Below are 19,429 nucleotides of genomic sequence, written 5' to 3'. Positions count from 1 at the left end.
ACTTACATTGAATGGACCATACCCCCAAATCCTTGTAGAGTACTTACCATTCAATATTGTGTCTGCTTCTGAAGGGGTTGAGTTGTAGGTCAAAGTGAACACCCACAGATCTGTTAAAGGAAAAACAGTTCAAGATTCTCAGTCTATTTATTTTTCTTTTCTAAGAAAGAAGTTTCTTAATTAAGTTTTCTTAAGAAAATTTGGCTAAATTTATTTTCTGACCAGGAAGAGTATTAAGTGAGACATTTTGAGAGTGTAGAGAAACCACTGAACTTGGAGTCAAGAGCCCTAGTTTCAAATTCTGACATTGACACATTTGCCGTGTTATCTTAGTCAGGTCACTTAATTCCTTTGATGTTCCACTTTTTCATCCATAAAATGGGGATAATAACAGTTGTACTACCTACTTCACTAGATTGTTGCCCATTTATATTTGTTTGATGAGTTGCTCATACTACTAATTTGATTTCTGCATATTCTAACATGTTTGTTGCTCAAACTTTGCATCTCTACCAGCACCTAGGACATAGTAAATGTTTAACAGATATTTGCTGCATGAATGAATGGGTGATCCAGAAGGGTTCAATGGAAAGGACTTTTAAAAAGTCATCTAAAATCTGGGAACAGCAGGGAGAGCTATAGAACTGGAAGTCAAAAATATAGAGAGGGATTCCTTCTGTCAGTTCAAAAATGTGAGCTTACATAAAAAGACAGAATGAAAATTGAAGCTGGTATGGTGAATGTAATAACAGGGTATGATTAAGAACATAGAATCATAAATTTTGAGCTGTAAGGGACCTCAGAGGACATCTAGACCAACTTCTAGCCCTTCCATTTTACAGATGAGGAAATCAAGGCTCAGTGAGGTTAGATTAGGAGGTTAGGTTAGGATAGGGTTGTACAGTTTGTAACTGTCAGAGGCAGGATTTGAACTAAGACTCTTTGCCTCCAGAGTCAGTACTCTTCCACTAAAAGAAAATTATCATTCACTAAAGCAGGGGGTGGGGTGGGGAAATGATTGCTTTTCTTTAGGAGACATATATGCTTAGTTAAGGAGCTACTCACACCACTGATTTCACTTCTGTAAATTCTACTCTGCTAACTAGAACTTCGTTTGTATAGTCATGGAATCACAGACCATTGGAGCTAGAAAAGACATTCAAGATCAATTGTTAAAGCATGGTCCCCAGTCAAGGTGTTAGCTGTTGGGTAAAACTTTTAGAGATATTAGTAATAAACCCTCCCCTGACAGGATATCATGAAACTCAGTAGAGCATATGGCTTTTAGACTCATCTTTCAACATCTAAAAGCTCATTGTGCTTACTGCCCACATTTGGCAAGAAAGATACTGTAGTATTTTAGAAATAGAAATTACTCTGAAAATGAGAGTTCTTTAAAATCACATCTATCTATTTATCTGTGTCTATCTATCTATCTATCTATCTATCTATGTATCTATGTACCTATGTATCTATGTATCTATCTGTCTGTCTGTCTGTCTGTCTGTCTGTGTCTATTTGTCTTCCTGTCTGTCTATCAGTCTGTGTCTACTATCTACATATTAAAAATAAATATTTATTAAGTACTTATTATGTACAAAGCACTGTGCTTGTTAGCGTGCTAAGGATATAAATAATAAGCAGTTGATTCCTAGTCATATATATATATAGATATATATTGAAAGACAGTGATCTTAGTTTTCTCTTTCTTTCTTTGCCTTTCCTATTCCCCTTTCCATTCATTTGCATGGGAGACAAAAAAAAAAAAACTATTGGGTTTGAGAAACTGAGGAGGTCTTCAATCCAGAAAGCTCTTGACAGTTTTCCAGAAGAGAAGGTTCTAAATAGATGTTGATGCAATGCAATTTAACAATCTGAAATTAATCAGGGAGTCACAAGGAATTTCTAATCTTAAGTCAGAGTGTGAGGCCTCTAATAAAGACACTGCCCTCAGTAACCAGGAAGCTGAGGTAAAAATAAAATAGATAAGCTTAAGGTTAGTGGTTAAATGAGGATGTTTTGTATTCCAAATTAATAAGCATGCATTAAGCATCTACACTGCACCAAGCACTGTTAAGCACCAAGGATACAAAAACAAAATCAAAACAGTCCATGTCCTTGAGGAATGCACATTCTACAGGAGGAGGTAACATTTACATCCTAAAAAGCTTAGCATCTGTGGCCTGGAGTCTCTTTTGGAAGAGAAAATATTCAATCCACTGGTAGACACCACCCCCACCTTAACCCTACCTGCACCTGCATAAGGGACAGGTAGGTGGTACACTGGATAGAGCCCTGGATTTGAAATGGGGAAGATTTGAGTTCAAATCCATTTTAATAGCACCAACCTTTCAGGAGTGTTGTAAGGATCAAAGGAGATAATATTTGTAAAGGGCTTAGCGCAGTGCCTTAGCACATAGTAGGCACTTTGTAAATGCTTATTATCTATCTATTTCTATATTTATCTATACATTATTAATCATATATCTATTATCTATCTGTCTTCAAGGGAGGGAATGTCACTGAGGATTTTCCCTAACATAATGATAAGGTGTGTAAAGTTTCTATCTTTCTAAAGGAGATGTAACAATTAAAAACATCTGGTCTTTAAGGTAAAAAAAAAGGAAATGAAAAAGCCCACTCTCATGCTGATGGGGAAATGATAGCACCCCAAATAGGTGCTCCATCATAATCCAGAAGCTGGAAGCAGAAAGAAGCCCCATAGACTTCTATCTCGGCTCTAGCAGAGGACCCTCAAATGCTCTAGACCAGCCCACCAGAGATTACACATTATTCTCACATGTTTAGGAAAGATTACACTCTGGCAGATAACTTCATGGCACATGAGACCATGCGTGTGCCCTGGTCACATGTGTTTACTTAGTCTTTTCCTCTTCCAAAGCACTATCTTCCCATTAATCACATGTGCATTTGTGAGAGAATATGTCTCAGGGGAGGAATATTTTATTGTTACTTTAAAAAAATTGCTAAAATGACATTGTTTTGAATTAATTATCCTCTGGTCTTTTTTTCTGCTTTTGATGACCAGAGAGTTGAGGTGCCCTCCATCTGATGAGCAAAAGTAAAGACATCACTAGGAGATCTTGAGCTTTCGTTTTTGAGTGTTCACAGGCCTACAGAATACTTTGAACTACAATAGCCTTGACTAAAGGGGACCCATGTGGAAGAGGCACAAATGGGAAAAATGGCTTCTTCCCTAAAGAATCTTACATTGTGTGTGCCTTTTGTCATTGTAGACGAATACATATATGTATTTGGATGTAAAATATATGTACATATATTTCATGTATTAACACATGTAGCCTTGAAGATTCTCTTCCAAAAAGGTATTTCCTAGACTCATGTTAAGATTCTAAAAGATTCTTTTGTAGAGATAATTATAAGAAGAATATTGTTCAATGATCTTTTAATTATCAACACCAAGTGATGTATTTAAAAAAAAAACCTAGGGAGATATAAGCTTAACCAGAGTTATAACTCTGTTATATATAACATATATATGTATACATATATATGTATATGTGTATGTACATATACATACATGTACATATATATACATATCTCAGAGTTATAACGAAGTTATAACCAGAGACATAAATTTAACCGCTATTGTGGACTGTCCTTCTCAGACTTCAAATAGAAGAGAGTCAGGCTATAGATGATAACATAACCCCAGATAATCCTATTTGTAAATATCATTAGGTTGATAATTGAAAGTCTCAGAATACTGTAGGACCTACTCATGAGATTGGCAAATACTCACAAGAGAAGAGCCTAACAATCCTTTTACAAAATCAAAACAAAAACAAATTGAATAGAAAGGTATTTTGCCTAGATTCTAACAAGTAATTGGATGCGTAATTCACTGAATTTGCCAATCAATATATATTTCCTTGACAGATACTGCAGATGGATAATGATTTAGACTCAGAATTTAATAGGAGAAAGAGAATGGGCATTTGAGAAATTATGTAGTACTTTAAAAAAAACTCAAACTGTGACTTGGCATGCACACATTATATTTTTTTATACCAATATTCTGGCAGTAATATTTGGCTAAGATTCATGGAATAGGAGGGTCTTGAAGGAATCAAAATTTCAAGTTACCTAAAGGATAATCAAGAACTTTATCATGGGTGTAAGAAATCTGTAATATATTACTGATGGCAATATGATGTGGCATAAAAGATAACATCAAAGAAATGTGTGCAAAGAAAAGGAGTTGAGGAAGGAATATGGATGAAAAATTCAGGTGATAAGCACGTACCCACAAGATGTTACAAAACCCATAGGAAGGTGTCCAGGGCTTCATTTATCTCCTCTACGGAGGACTTTTAGGAAAAGGTGGATAAGAGTTATATAGAATAAGAAAGCCTGTATAATTTATGAACTGTTACTGTCATAGGTAGTATCTGTATCTCTGAGATTGTAATTTCATTAAAGAATAAATATGTGTTTATATATGTATATAATCGTTGTTCCTTTGTTGTTGTTGTTGTTTTTTTTATGGTGAGGCAGTTGGGGTTAAGTAACTTGCCCAGGGTCACAACTCAGGTCCTTCTGACTCCAGGGTCTGTGCTCTATCCACTGCGCCATCTAGCTGCCCCTGTGCCTTTGTTGTTGATGAGGACCAATGACATCCAAGGGAGATGACTGGCACATGAATTGGACATGAGCAGGGCAGAGCTGCGCAGTCTTCAGCCTCACTCTCCCCTCTAGAGTCATCAAAGTCCAGTGGAAAGACAAAGGTTAAGATGACTGGTGATAACCTTGTAATATGTATGTATGAAAAAATAACATGATTTATGGGCAATATCCAGCTTTTATACAAGCTGGATTTGTGGGAGAATTGCATTTTTCAGATTGAGATGGTAGATATCTTATTGAGGCCTGAGTAGCTATATTTGTTAAATAGATGTAAAGTGAAGTAAAAGTAATACAATCATTTGATTTTCTCTCTCTCTCTCTCTCTCTCTCTCTCTCTCTCTCTCTCTCTCTCTGCTTAGGCAGTTGGGGTTAAGTGGCTCGCCCAGGGTCACACAGCTAGTAAGTGTCAAGTATCTGAGGTCACATTTGAACTCAGGTCCTCCTGACTCCAGGGCAGGTGCTCTATCTACTGTGCCACCTAGCTGCCCCCATAGAAATAGTTGAAAAAAAATCAAGAAAAAGAACTTATAGAATTGGATTTCAGAAATAAATTCCATTCGTCTTTGAGCAGCCCCCAGGATGAAGCATCTGGGGCTTTGGTCCTAGGCACTGATCTCTAAGGAAGCATTTCCTCCCATGGTGGATTCCTTTGCTTTGTTGCCCTTTTCTCATTTGCACTACATTAGCATCCTAATCCTCTCACTCAGATCTAGATTACTACCAGAGCATCTTAATGCTGTAATGCCCCTCTTTTGGAGTCTACCTTTTGTCACCGCTGCTTCTCACTTCCACTGACTCCCCCTTCCCCAGCCTTCTCCCAGTGATCCAAGGGTTTAGATTAATGACTATACTGTGGAGATATGGATGGACCCTCCAGGGGATCAATAGCCTTCTATCTTTCACTGTCTGTGTGACCCTAGGCAAGGGTCTTAGGCACCTTTCAATACCCCAGTTAATTCTCTAAGGCTATAATACATTATCCACTGTGCCACCTGTCTCCCTTTTACCCACTCAATCCAATTTTAGTTTTTTGAAGTCCCTTCCTCCTCCAGTTTTCAACTCTGATTTCTCCTCTTCTTGAAGTCTTTCTTGACCTCTCTCTCTCTCTTCCCCTAAAGGAACAGTGGTATTCCTCGGATTACTCTGTTTCACACTTACCATATTCCCCCCTTGTAATATGACCATAGTGAATGTTAGTTAACATTCATACACCACTTTAAGGTTTGCAAAGAACTTCACCTATATTATCCCATTTGATTTTCATAATAACCCTTTAAAGCATTTGTAGACAATGAAATTGAGGTTGAACTAAGTTAAGAGACTTGCCCAATATCACTCATATTAATTTGTTGTATTTGTATTAAAGTATTCTTTTACATGTCTTCGCCTTCACCCTGTTCCATATTAATTAGACATAAGCTTCTTGAGAGTAAAACCTGTGTCCTTCATCTTCTTATTCCTAGCACCTAGCAAAATCTTTACATCTTACAGGCACCCAATATTTCTTTGAAGTGTGAAACTGATGTTAGCTAAGAGAGTTAGAGATTTCAGGAGAAGTGGAGACCTGCTTGGAGAGTTCCTAACCAGGACTGAGCTCAGCCTGAATCCAGAGCTGGAATCTGGGCTACTGATGAGAGCTACATGCCTCCTCAGAAGACAAAGATTATTGAGGAGAAGATTCATTTTATTTTACACAAAGGAGGAAGGCAGGATGGAACCAACAAGGAGAGGAAAAAAAAACTTGATGAGTAATCTGTTGGAGAAAATATGTGCTCTAGGGCTTAGGACAGAAAGGGATAAGACTCAGAATTTTTTACTGTGAAGAGGCCTCCTGAACTTGTTTTGTTGAATTGCCTCCTGAGATGAAGCCCCGCCCTGAACTAACTTAACAGTAATCATTTGCAACTGAATTCTATTAGACTCTCAATGCCCTTGAAGTCGAATCAGCTGCAATCCTGACTCCAGCCAGCCTAACTCAGACTGATAGACTGTTTGTGCATCTGGAACCCTTTCAGATAAGCAGAACATCTTCCCTCCATGGTCCTAAGTTCCTGAGCCCTCCTGCTTCCTCTTGCTCCCCCTCCCCCACTGCTCACTTCTTTTTCCATGCCTTTTCCATTTGGGAGAGGATTATCCTCTATTCCTCCCATGTGACCTCCCCTTTTTGTTACCCCATAAATATCCAAGGCATTATCTGTGGGGTAGACTGCTTGGTATGAGGCACATGCATGTGCCTTTCTCTTGTAATAAATCAAGTTACTACCATATCTTGTGGAGTTGTGACTTCTGTTTAACATTACTTTTACCTTGATTTTATTTTATTTTATTTTTTAAGCAGACCTATGGTTTCATGGGTGTAGAGAGCTCCAGATGGGGACCTTCTTCTGCCAATGCAGATCAGAACATATTTTGCCACTTACCAGTCTTAGAGAGTTACCTCAAACACAGAGGTTCCATGACATGCTATCAGTCACCCAGTCAATATGTGTCAGGGCAAGACTTAAAGCCATGTCTCTTTCTGTGTCAAGGCCAACTCTCTCCATGCTGGGCCAGGCAGATCTTTTATTTTTCACATATGAGAAAATGGACTCAAGGTGAATTGCCTAGACATGATCACCAACATGAGCACCTTTAGGACGGTTTTCCAGGAGTGCAGCAAAGTCTCCTTCACTATTGCCCTAGCTTTAAACCAGGTGATATGACTTCTATTCCTGCATCAGTCATTTATTAACCATGTGACCATGGGCAAGGCACTTAAATTCTCTCTGCCATAGTTTTTTTCATTTGTAAAATGTGGATAATAATACTTATATTACCTTCTTCATAGAGTGATTGTGAGGAAAATGGTTTGAATGCCTTAAAGTGCTTTAAATATGAATTATTAATACGCAAGAATACTAAATGTTACATGCAGCACACTGGTTAGCACATAAAAAAATGTTCCTTAAGCATTATTATTGAGTTTGTTTCACTAGAAATCTATTTGTTCTTATTCTTTTTCCTGCTGCTTCACATTTCAAAAACCTATCGAAATAAACATACTAGGAGGGAAAAAAATCCAATTACCAATGCCTGTCATGAATCTTGCCAAATGTGTCATCTAATATCAGATGCCACATTACAGTACTATCTAACAAGTAGAACATGTTTCAAAAACAGTTTGAGAGGGAGGGAGCAATCAATATTAGCTTGTTGGATCCTAATTTGTTTTTGTGAACTGTTAACAAATAGCTCAGCTTGCAGCAGGGAATTTTTCCTCAAAGCTTGTCAGGGAAAAAAAAAAAAGGCCAAGAGTTAGAAAGCTGGAGACTCCTATTCTTGCCTAGTAAAGCCCTGGGAATATTGTCTGCATTGCCAACGAAACTTATTTGTCTCTAAAGTCACTTAGTGGAAGCTATCATTGCAGCAATGGATTTATTTACAAGTATGAGATTGATTTTTCTGAGCTCAAATTAATAGTAGCTTATAGTAATCACTCACATTTATGTAGCAGTTTACAGATTATAGGATGCTTGCCTCACAGATGGCCAGTGCAAATGTTATTTTACACATGAAGAAAGTGAAGGTCATAGAGGTGAAGGGATTGGTCCTACGTCACACAGTTAACAAGTGAAAGATCTAAGACTGTCACCTTGATCTCCTCTGTCCAAATCCACCACTCTTTCTACTTACCATGCCACTAAATCAGTTTTCAGGTGGGAGAAGAGGCAAAAAGGGAAGAGTTTATAGCTTTTTCCTTTTTCCATCTAGAATATTTTGAAAATGCCAAAAGTGACCATAGTGATTTTCAAAGCATTTTAGACTGGAATCTCAACTGCTTCTAGGGCAGGGAAGAATCACAGAATCACAGAGTTTCAGATTTTGCAAAGGCTATTAGAGCAAGGAAATAGCTGGTCTGGGCATAGCTGGTCATGTGGTTCCTCCATTTTGCCAGGGCCATTGATGGTAAAAAAAAAAAAAAAACCTGGCTGGTGTTCTGAGAAAGGTGATGAGGAAGAGGCTTTGTCCAGGGCATTGAATTTAAAGAGTGTACCAGGTAGAAACAATAGAACTTTACGCCTATTGTAGTTGGTAAGAATAATAAGTTAATTCAGATATCCAACTGAGGTGAGTTCCTCCTCCATCCTGCTCTTTTATTTTTCACAGATTCAATCAGGGGAACATCTAGGGTCATAGATTTGGAATTGGAAGGGACCTCAGAGGTCATCAAGCCCACCCCTCATTTTTATAGATGAGGAAATAGAGGATTAGAAGGCTAAGAGACTTGCCCAAGGTCACACAATTACTACATTTGTGAGGTGGAATTCAGTAGGTGTTACGTGATTTCCTTTCATTTCTGGCTCCAGTTAGCCTAGAGTGTAGAACACTGTGAGCAAGTTAAGGAGCTTAGAAAGACTGGTCATTATACTTACTTGGTTCTATTTCCTTCTTGCTATGGTCTGGATAGTTTTGTGTAGTTATGTTGGAATTGAACTGGTGGTCTGAAAGTACAAAAAAACAAACAAGCAAACAAAAAAACTGTTCCCTAAATTTATTTTATGAAGTTTTCTTACTTAAGCCTTTCATCCTATGGCAACTGATTCAGGAGAAATTTGAGTTGTTGCTTTTGTACTGTATTAGATTGTATTTGTACTATATTAAATTAGAGAAAATAACAGCAAAATCCTGAGTTTCTGCTTCTCAAGCACACCACTTGCCCTGGGAGGTGTGTGGAACTTTCAGCAAACTCAAAATTCCCATTTATATTTCTGAGACTGGTAGAGCAATCAGATCTCTGTATTTGGGGGCATTTGCAACCCTCTCTTATCCTCTGCTCAATGATCTGCCCTTTCCACACTTCCCTCTCAGTTATTCACTTAAACCATCAGGAGGCAGTGCACATTCAACCTTTGCACATAGTGACTGGTCATTATTTTATTGGTTACTCTTTTATTTGGACAGGCCTTGGTAAAAATTCGAGGGGTACCCGCAAATCCCCCACACCCTCACTTCCATACCCATCCATTACTGTCTCCCCTCCCCACTCCACCTCGACTCCGCCACACACACACACACACACACACACACATTGCAGCCTGGAAACGTTACATGATTTCCTTTCATTTCCTGTTCCAGTTTGCCTAGAGTATAGACCACTCTGAGCAAGTCAATGATCTTAGAAATAGTGATCATTGCACTTACTTGGTTCTGTTTCCTTCTTGTTATGGTCTGGGTAGTTTTGTGTAGTTACACTGGAATTGAACTGGTGGGCTGAAAGTACCAAAAAATAAATAAATAAATAAATAAAAACAAGCAAACAAAAAACTGTTCCCTAAGTTTATTTTGTGAAATTTTCTTACTTAAGCTTTTTCATCCTATGGCAACTAATTCAGGAGAAATTTGAGTTGTTGCTTTTGTACTGTATTAGATTGTATTTGTACTATATTAACTTAGAGAAAATAACAGCAAAATCCTGAGTTTCTGCTTCTCAAGCACACCACTTGCCCTGGGAGGTGTGTGGAACTTTCAGCAAACTCAAAATTCCCATTTATATTTCTGAGACTGGTAGAGCAATCAGATCTCTGTATTTGGGAGCATTTGCAGCCCTCTCTTATCCTCTGCTCAATGATCTGCCCTTTCCACACTTCTCTCTCAGTTATTGACTTAAACCATCAGGAGGCAGCACACATTCAACCTTTGCACATAGTGACTGGTCATTATTTTATTGGTTACTCTTTTATTTGGATAGGCCTTGGTAAATATTCCAGGGGTACCCACAAATCCCCCACACCTTCACTTCCATACCCATCCATTACTGTCTCCCCTCCCCACTCCACCTCGAACCCGCCACACACACACACTGCAGCCTGGAAAGGTTACATGATTTCCTTTCATTTCCTGTTCCAGTTTGCCTAGAGTATAGACCACTCTGAGCAAGTTAATGATCTTAGAAATAGTGATCATTGCACTTACTTGGTTCTGTTTCCTTCTTGCTATGGTCTGGGTAGTTTTGTGTAGTTACATTGGAATTGAACTGGTGGGCTGAAAGTACAACAATAAATAAACAAATAAATAAAAACAAGCAAACAAAAAACTGTTCCCTAAGTTTGTTTTATGAAATTTTCTTACTTAAGCTTTTTCATCCTATGGCAACTAATTCAGGAGAAATTTGAGTTTTTGTTTTTGTATTGTATTAGATTGTACTATATTAAATTAGAGAAAATCACAGCAAAATTCTGAGTTTCTGCTTCTTGAGCACACGATTTGCCCCGGGAGGTGTGGAACTTTCAGCAAACTCAAAATTCCCATTTATATTTCTGAGACTGGTAGAGCAATCAGAGCTCTATATGTGGGGCATTTGCAATCCTCCCTCATCCTCTGCTCAATGATCTGCCCTTTCCACACTTCTCTCTCAGTTATTGACTTAAACCATCAGGAGGCAGCACACATTCAACCTTTGCACATAGTGACTGGTCATTATTTTATTGGTTACTCTTTTATTTGGATAGGCTTTGGCAAAAATTCCAGGGATACCCGCAAATCCCCCACACCTTCACTTCCATACCCATCCAAATACTGTCTCCCCTCCCCACTCCACCTCGAACCTGCCACACACACACACTGAAGCTTGGAAAGGTTACATGATTTCCTTTCACTTCCTGTTCCAGTTTGCCTAGAGTATAGACCACTCTGAGCAAGTCAATGATCTTAGAAATAGTGATCATTGCACTTACTTGGCTCTGTTTCCTTCTTGCTATGGTCTGGGTAGTTTTGTGTAGTTACACTGGAATTGAACTGGTGGGCTGAAAGTACAACAATAAATAAACAAATAAATAAAAACAAGCAAACAAAAAACTGTTCCCTAAGTTTGTTTTATGAAATTTTCTTACTTAAGCTTTTTCATCCTATGGCAACTAATTCAGGAGAAATTTGAGTTTTTGTTTTTGTATTGTATTAGATTGTACTATATTAACTTAGAGAAAATAATAGCAAAATCCTGAGTTTCTGCTTCTCAAGCACACCATTTGCCCTGGGAGGTGTGTGGAACTTTCAGCAAACTCAAAATTCCCATTTATATTTCTGAGACGTAGAGCAATCAGAGCTCTATATCTGGGGCATTTGCAACCCGCCCTCATCCTCTGCTCAATTGACTTAAACCACCAGGAGGCAGCGCGCATTCAACTTTTGCACATAGTGACTGATCGGTTATTATTTTATTGGTTCCTTTTTTATTTTGGATAGGCCTTGGTAGAAGTTCCAGGAGTGCCAGTACATCCCCCATACCCATACCCATCCAAAGACCCCCTCCCCTTTCATACACGCGCACACACACACACACACACACACAGCCATCCAGGAAGGGCTACATGATTTCCTTTCATTTCCTGTTCCAGTTGACCTATAATATAGACCACTCTGAGCAAGTTAATGAGCTAAGACTGATCATTGCGCTTACTTGGTTCTGTTTGCTTCTCGCTATGGTCTGGATAGCTTTGTGTAGTTACACTGGAATTGAACTGGTGGGCTGAAAGTACAAAAACAAAACAAGTAAACAAAAAATTGTCCCCTAAGTTTATTTTGTGACATTTTCCTGCTTAAGTCTTTCATTCTATGTGACTGATTCAGGAGAAATCTGAACTGTTGCTTTGAGCCGCTGAGTGAATGAAATCACAGATGAGCACTCAGAATCAATAGCAAGATGAAGATGATGGTGATGATGAAGAATGTAAAATCATAATTTGGGGGGTGGGTTGTTTTGGATTTTTTGTATTTACATAAAAAGCTCTACCTATATCCAGAGATGTCAAGGAATTTAGAAAGAATTGATGTCAACCTTTTATAAAGGTGCCTTATACTAAAGCAACAGACATCCCTGGAGCCAATTAATGTACACAAGCAGAAGGGTTAGAGTATATAGGCTTGAGTTTTAATGCTAGCCTCTTTTGCTGGAGGATGAGGGGAAAATTGCTTCGACTCTTGGCTCTGGTCATCAACCCAGATCTTGGAAGTGTTGTGATGACTAGTTAGAAATTAACAGCAAAATCCTTAGACAGATAGAAAATGCTGCAGGACACAAAAGCTTCTTCTTTTTTCCTTTTCTTTTTTTTTTTTTAAACGTAGAGGTGTTTATATCAGTATAGAGAGCATCAGATTACTGGCTATAACTCCAACTTGAAACCCAAGAAATATCAATAGTCAAAGAAGACTACTATTCAAATGGGCTTTTTGCCCAGACCTCCACACTGTTTTCCTTATAGACCTGGTGAGTGTGTTAAATATTCAGAGCCAAGTAGTGAGCAGTGGTTATACTTACTATGGGAGGTGGCGTCTGGATTTGATAGAGTGGACCTTGTCTCTTCCAGGGTTGATGTCGTTGTACTGAGATAATCTGTTTTCAAAACAGAATTCCCAAACTGTTATATCTCTTTATATTTATGCTTGTTATTATTTCTATATAGACCTGAGGGCATAGAATATAGGGCACAGAATATTATAGCTAGAAGGTACCTTAGTGATTACCTAGGCAAACATCTTCATCTTACAGACGAGAAAACTAAAGCCCAGAGAGGTAATATGACCATCACAGGGTCACATAGCTAATGAGTGATAGAACTGGGACTGGAACTGAATTTCCAGTCCAGGCTGCTCCTCCCTCCTCTGTTCTAATTCTCAGCAGGCAAATGAAGATTCGAAATTCGTGATCCGTCACATCATAACTGAGCCAGAAGTCCTGGGCTGTGGTCACTGAAAACCATCCTTATAAATGAGATAAGACAAAATGCAAAGGACTCTACTCAACAGGCAAGAAGGCTTAGATACATGATGCAAAAGGAGGCAATAATCTGTGGATGGTTCTATGAGTCCTACCTTAGAAGCAATGAAGGATCCAGTAAAGTTTGCCTTCTCCTCCCCCTGCCAAGACTTTGCTGACTGTGAGGTTGGGGGTGAAGAATCTTTTCAATCTAATACATATAAAATTGGCAGAAGTCTACTCTAATTCAATCATATAAAAGATGACCTATTGGGGAACCAGGACAACTCTAGAATCAAACCAGACCAGGAAAAATCTGTTTTACAACTAAACCAGTTACATACAGAAGGCACTATTGCTTTCACCTCTATGTCCCAGACTTGCAGTACAACTGTTTCAAAGAGAACTATGCAATTCCTGATAACTATGCACCTGATTTATCTGCTTGTGGCTATGGTTGCCCAGAAGTTCCTATCTTTGAAAGACTCAAGGTCTCTGATCAATGCAAAGAACAATCAGGACTTCAAAAGACTGATGATGAACGATCCTTTCCACCCCTTGGCAGAGACATGAATTTTCTGACATGGCCAGTGTGTTTTGCTTGACTATACTCCTTTGTTATACAATAGCGCTTCTATCAGGAGAGGAGCTATGAGTAATTTGTTGGTTATTTATTAGTAATAGTCACACACAAAAGATGAAGAAAAGAAAAAGAAGAAAGAAAGGAAATACCATTAATAAAAATTTTCAAAAAATATTTAGAAGAGAGCAGACAGAAATATAGAAAGGAACACAGATAAACAAGGAAAGTTGTTTTCTTTTTAACTGTGAGTTAAATTTAATATACACTTAAAACTGCGTACAATAGAAGTTCCTATCAATGCTCTTTTCTTTGTTTATTGAAATGTTTGTGTTCGCTGATATTTATTTTTAAAAAACTTTTTAAAATTATATGAGCCACAGAGAATTCTCACTCAACCAAAGATAGAAAAGAAGTGATTTTTTAAAAAAGATTAGATAGGTTGATAGACATATAAAGTTTCCCTAGACAATCTGATTTTTTTTTGTACTAATTAAGCTAATTGATAATAGCTTTGGTGTATTTATTTAGCTTTAAAATAATAAATGCAAGTGATTTTATTTGTTTATTGTTAAAATTTAGGGGGAATCTTTATTAAAAATTATTTCACCAAGGAAGAATAGAGATTTTCATTGAATTGATCCTTCATTCCAAGTAAAATACAGTGGATTTATTTTAAAATATCAGTGGTGAGGGAAAAAATAGTTTAAACAAAGAAAGAACTTAGGACTTTGAGAACCAGAAGGGACCTTAAAAATCATCTAACTCAGTTTCCTCACTTTTCAGGTGAGGGAATAGTCTCAGAGTTTGTTATTCACATATTTAAGCAGTGGAAGAGTTGCTAAAAGGTCTAGAAGAAAGACCTTCTGAATCCCATTTCAGTACTCTTTTATGCTTCTTAAGTTCAAAAGGAAGCTAATAAAACCATCTAAGTTAAAATAGAGAAAACCCTAATGACTTTAGACAGGCAGTAAAATGGTAAGAAGTGTGCTCAACAGGGTGTAACAGGAGGCCCCAAGCTCTTGTCTGTGCTCTACCCCTTTTGTGGCCTGGGCAAGACACTTCACTTCTCTGGGACCCAATGTTCTCTTTTGTAAAATTCAGGGGTTCTAATACATGACCCCAAAGGACTCTTCCAAGACTTAATCTCTATGCGAAAGGAAAAAAAAAGAAAAAGAATAAAGAATCAATTGACTAATCAATAAACATTGTTTTTACTACGGTAAAGTACCTGGGTACTTTACTTGAGATGCAAAGATAAAAGTGAAACAATTCCTGCCTTCAGTGAGCTTATGTCTACAGAGAGATACAATATGGGCACAGAAAATTCAGGATATAGATGTGATAAGGACTGTCTCTTACATGTAGCATCATGGTAATTGTTGTATGGCTCAAAGTAATGCAAAATAACATCCCTAGTCTCTTTTCTTTACACTTCAACCTGCTAGAAATGGAAGCAGAAGGTTGGGACCAGAAACTTGGTCCCCCTGTCTCCCTGGAGAGAAGGGCTACCAGGCTAGAATAATATCTATCTTTCCCTTTAAATATTATTTGACCAAGGTAATGTGATTTCCAGGTTTAGTCTAACTTCTAGCCACCATTTCATTAATGAGTGAAGCAAGATAGAAATTTTTATATCTAAGTCTTAACCCCTTTCCTACCAAAGGCCAGTTTGACAATGAACACACTTAGCAATTATCAAAGAAACCCACTTATTCAGTTCAATAATTGAATAGACATTTTTAAAAATATACATTTGAGAATACATACCAGACAATACAGAATGAGGGAGTTCTTCAATTGTGAGCAAAGTAACTCATCTTAACTAACAGAGAGAGAGAGCCCTAGATCTCAGATAAGAGGGAGTTTCCTAAAGTCTCTAGTATAGCAAGCTGGGGGAAGGGACATGATAGAAACTGTCAGCTCTCCCCATATTGGATTCTTCCCAGAGTCTTTCCTTCAGCAACCTGATGTGAGATTGGCATCTTCCATCTTCTCTCTTGAAGTTGGAAGCCTTAGAGCCCAAAGGGACTCCAGAGCATAAGGAGACAAGTCTTGGAACAAAACTCACACAGGTGCAGGGCACTGATGTCCACCAATGAGAATAGAGTCCCATACCAACAGACTTCAGGACTAGGCTTAAGTATACAAGACAAATACTTAGTGACAGGGTGGAAAAATGAACAATTGGGGAAACAGGAATAGCCTTTTGAAAGAGGTAGCATTTGAGGTGAGTCTTGAAGGAGTTCCAAGAGTCACAGTTTAGGAGGGAGAGCATTCCAGACATGGAGGACATCCAGTGCAAAAATACAAAGATGAGACAATGCATGTTGGGTAGAGGGAATAGTAAGTATGCCAGTTTGGCTGTAGAATAGCAGGTATGAGGCTGGGATTCTGTGTCTTTGTCAGAAAGTTTAGGAGGAAAGATAATGAATTTTATTTTGAACATGTTAAGTTTGAGATACCTACTGAGATATCTAGCTAGAAATAGCCTGTAGGCGGTTGAAGATGTGGGTCTAGAATTCAGGAAATTGATGAGGGCCAGATATGAGGTGTCTATCACCTGTGTAAAGAAGATTGTTGAATCCATGGGACCTGAGTGCAGAGAAAATAGTGTAGAAAGAAAAGAGAAGAGGTCTCAAGACAGAACTCTGGAGTACAGCTGTGGGACAAGACATGGATGATGGACCTGCAAAGGATATCATCAGTCAGTTAGTAAATGTTTATTAAGCACCCAAGTTCCAGGAATTGTAATAGAAACTAAAGATAAAAAAGAAGGGGCAAAAGATTGAGCCTTTAAAGAGCTCACAATTTAATGGGGGGGGGGAGATAACAAATTAAATGAATATATATGAACAAGCTACATATGGGATAAATGAGAAACAATTAACAGAAGGAAGACACTAGAATTAAAGAGTGTTGGGAAAGGTTTCCTGCAGAAAATGAGATTTTAGTTGGGATTTAAAGGAAGCCAGGGAAGCTTGGGCAGAGATGAAAAGGGAGAGAATTCCAGATGTGGAGGATAGGTAGAAAAACATGGCTGGAGCTGAGAAATGGAGTGTTTTGTTTGTGGAACAGCAAGGAGTTCAGTGACAATGAATTGAATCAATCAATCAATCAATAAATATTCATTTACTTTTTTAAAAAAATATTTATTTATTTTTTTGACTGGGCAATGGGGTTGAATGACTTGCCCAGGGTCACACAGTTAGTAAGTGTCAAATGTCTGAGGCTGGATCTGAACTCAGGTCCTTCTGACTCCAGGGCCAGTGCTCTATCCACTCTGCCACCTAACTGCCCCTCAGGAAACATTTATTAAGCACCTACTATGTGCCAGTCTCTGTACTAAATTGAAGAGTACATCATGGGAATAAAAGAGTAAGAAAAAAGGGAAGATAGAGATGGGAGAAGGCTAGGTTATGAAGTCTTTGAACACCAAAGAGAGGATTCTGTATCTGATCTTGGAGGTGATAGGGAGCCACTGGAGTTTATAGAGCATAGTGGGAGGAGGAGGGAGGTGTGATATGGTCAGACACACACTTTAAGAAAATCATTTTAGTGGCTGAATGGAGGATGGGTTGGAGTGAGGAGATATTTGTGGCAAGCAGTCCCACCAGCAGGTTATTACAATAGTCCAAGTATGAAATGATGAAGGTTTTCACCAGGGTAGTGGCAGTATCAGAGGAGAGAAAGGGGTATATTCAAGAGATATTGCAAATTGAGAGGTATTGGCAACAGTTTGAATACAGTATGACAGGTAGGGAGGAGTCAAGAATGACATCTTCATTGTGAACCTGAGGAACTAGGAGGATGGTGTAGCCCTCTATAGTAATAGGGAACGTGCAAGGACAGGAAGGGTTTAGGGGAAAACATAATGATTTCCATTTTGGACACACCGAGTTTAAGATGTCTACTGGACATCCAGTTTGAGATGTCTGAAATGCAGTTGGCAATGTTAGATTGGAGATTATCAGAGACATTAGGGTAGCATAGGCAGATTTGAGTATCATACATGGATGACAATTAAATCCAAGGAATCTAATGAGATCACCAAGTGAAAAAGTATAGAGGGAAAGAGAAGAGGGCCCGGGACAAAACTCTGTGGGTCATCTATAGTGACATGGCATGATGTGGATGAGGATCCAGCAAAGAAGATTGAGGAGTGGTCAAATAGTTAGGAGAACCAGGAGAGAGTGGTGTTGAGAAAAGCTAAAGGGAAGAGAGTAATAAGGAGAAGAGGGGATCAACAGTGTCAAAGACTGAAGAGAAGTCAAGAAGAATGAGAATTGAGAGAAGGCCATTGTATTTGGCAATTAGGAGATCATTGGTAACTTTGGAGAGAGTGATTCTAGTGCAGTGATGAAGTTGGAAGCCAGATTTTAAGGAGTTAAGAATTGAGTGGGAGGAGAGAAAGGAAGGCTTTAATGGTGATGGCCTTTCCAAGGAGTTTAGTCACAAAAGAACTATAGTTAGTGAATATGGAAGGATCAAGTGAGGTTTTTTGAGGAGAGGGGAGACATGGACATGTTTGTAGATAATAAGAAAAGAATCAGCAGACAGAGAGATTGAAGATAAGTGATACAGTTGGGATGATTAAGGGGACAGTCTTTTGAAGGAGATAAAGAAGATGTGATTGCTTATGCAGCTAGACAGAGTGGGCTCGGTAAAGAGTAAGGCCATCTCTTCATGTGAGGCAGGAGTAAAGAAGGAGAAAGTGGCAGAAGGCATTTGAGTGATATGAGATGAAGAGGAGAGGATAAAAAGAAGCATTGTCATGACACAACACATACACATACATTCAGCAAACATTTGCTGCTGAATGTTGGGAGAATAAACAAGATAACTGGTTACTTCTCCAGCCTCTGAAATCATCTCCTAGAACCTAGAACAACTAAGCAATATTGGGGGCAGCCCATCGTATCATCCATGATTTACAGACACACAAGGCGCAGATGAGTTGGGTTGAGCCAAAAATTTCACTTGTGTTGATAGAGAAGTAGCATATCAGTACCTGCCTGATGAGCCTTCTTTACTATTCACTAAAATTGTATTATTTGTGTTACACTATTAACTAAAGATTGGAAATGACATCATCTCATGGAAAGTTGTGAACTTAGAGCACTCATACTCACAAAGGGAGACATTTGGAAGTTAGATTCACTTCTTGAGAAACTAAAAGTTTCTCAGCATTTTCTAAGATGCTATTTAAGTTGCATTTCTGTGTGTTGATTAGAAAGGTAAAAGTTGATAAGTCCAATTTCTCAGTCTCAAAAATTTTCATCTTGCAGAACACTGAATCTTTTTGTTGCTTGTTGTAGTTGCTGTTTGTTCTTTGTTCTCGAAGAGGACTATGACATCAGGGAGGTGATGCCATGACTTGTAAGTGAATTGGATTTAATTGAGGCAGGGCTGTGCAAAGTCACCAGCCTCACTTTCTCCTCCAGAGCCAT

The 19,429-nt window shown here is 38.4% G+C and overlaps 1 protein-coding gene across 6 annotated transcripts in view; it reads right to left on the bottom strand.

Annotated features, from left to right (window-relative positions):
- The window catches only part of CD96 (CD96 molecule), a 104,953-nt gene that overhangs the window by 17,006 nt on the left and 68,518 nt on the right, over nucleotides 1-19,429 (bottom strand). For 4 of the 6 annotated variants that reach the window (XM_027867586.1, XM_027867619.1, XM_027867593.1 and 1 more), the window contains 7 exons: nucleotides 12,962-13,036; nucleotides 12,104-12,172; nucleotides 11,382-11,450; nucleotides 10,621-10,689; nucleotides 9,850-9,918; nucleotides 9,081-9,149; nucleotides 48-110 (listed from right to left, as the gene is read on the bottom strand). In XM_027867586.1, coding sequence (XP_027723387.1) covers nucleotides 48-110; nucleotides 9,081-9,149; nucleotides 9,850-9,918; nucleotides 10,621-10,689; nucleotides 11,382-11,450; nucleotides 12,104-12,172; nucleotides 12,962-13,036 — 483 coding nt within the window. The remainder of the gene's footprint in view (nucleotides 1-47; nucleotides 111-9,080; nucleotides 9,150-9,849; nucleotides 9,919-10,620; nucleotides 10,690-11,381; nucleotides 11,451-12,103; nucleotides 12,173-12,961; nucleotides 13,037-19,429) is intronic. The other 2 variants (XM_027867602.1, XM_027867610.1) reach the window with 2 other exon arrangements.

The sequence above is a fragment of the Vombatus ursinus genome, unplaced genomic scaffold (genome assembly GCF_900497805.2).
Source record: "Vombatus ursinus unplaced genomic scaffold, bare-nosed wombat genome assembly UNPS02001419.1, whole genome shotgun sequence".
In the NCBI taxonomy this organism is placed as follows: domain Eukaryota; kingdom Metazoa; phylum Chordata; class Mammalia; order Diprotodontia; family Vombatidae; genus Vombatus; species Vombatus ursinus.
This window is presented reverse-complemented; position numbering and strand designations above follow the sequence as displayed.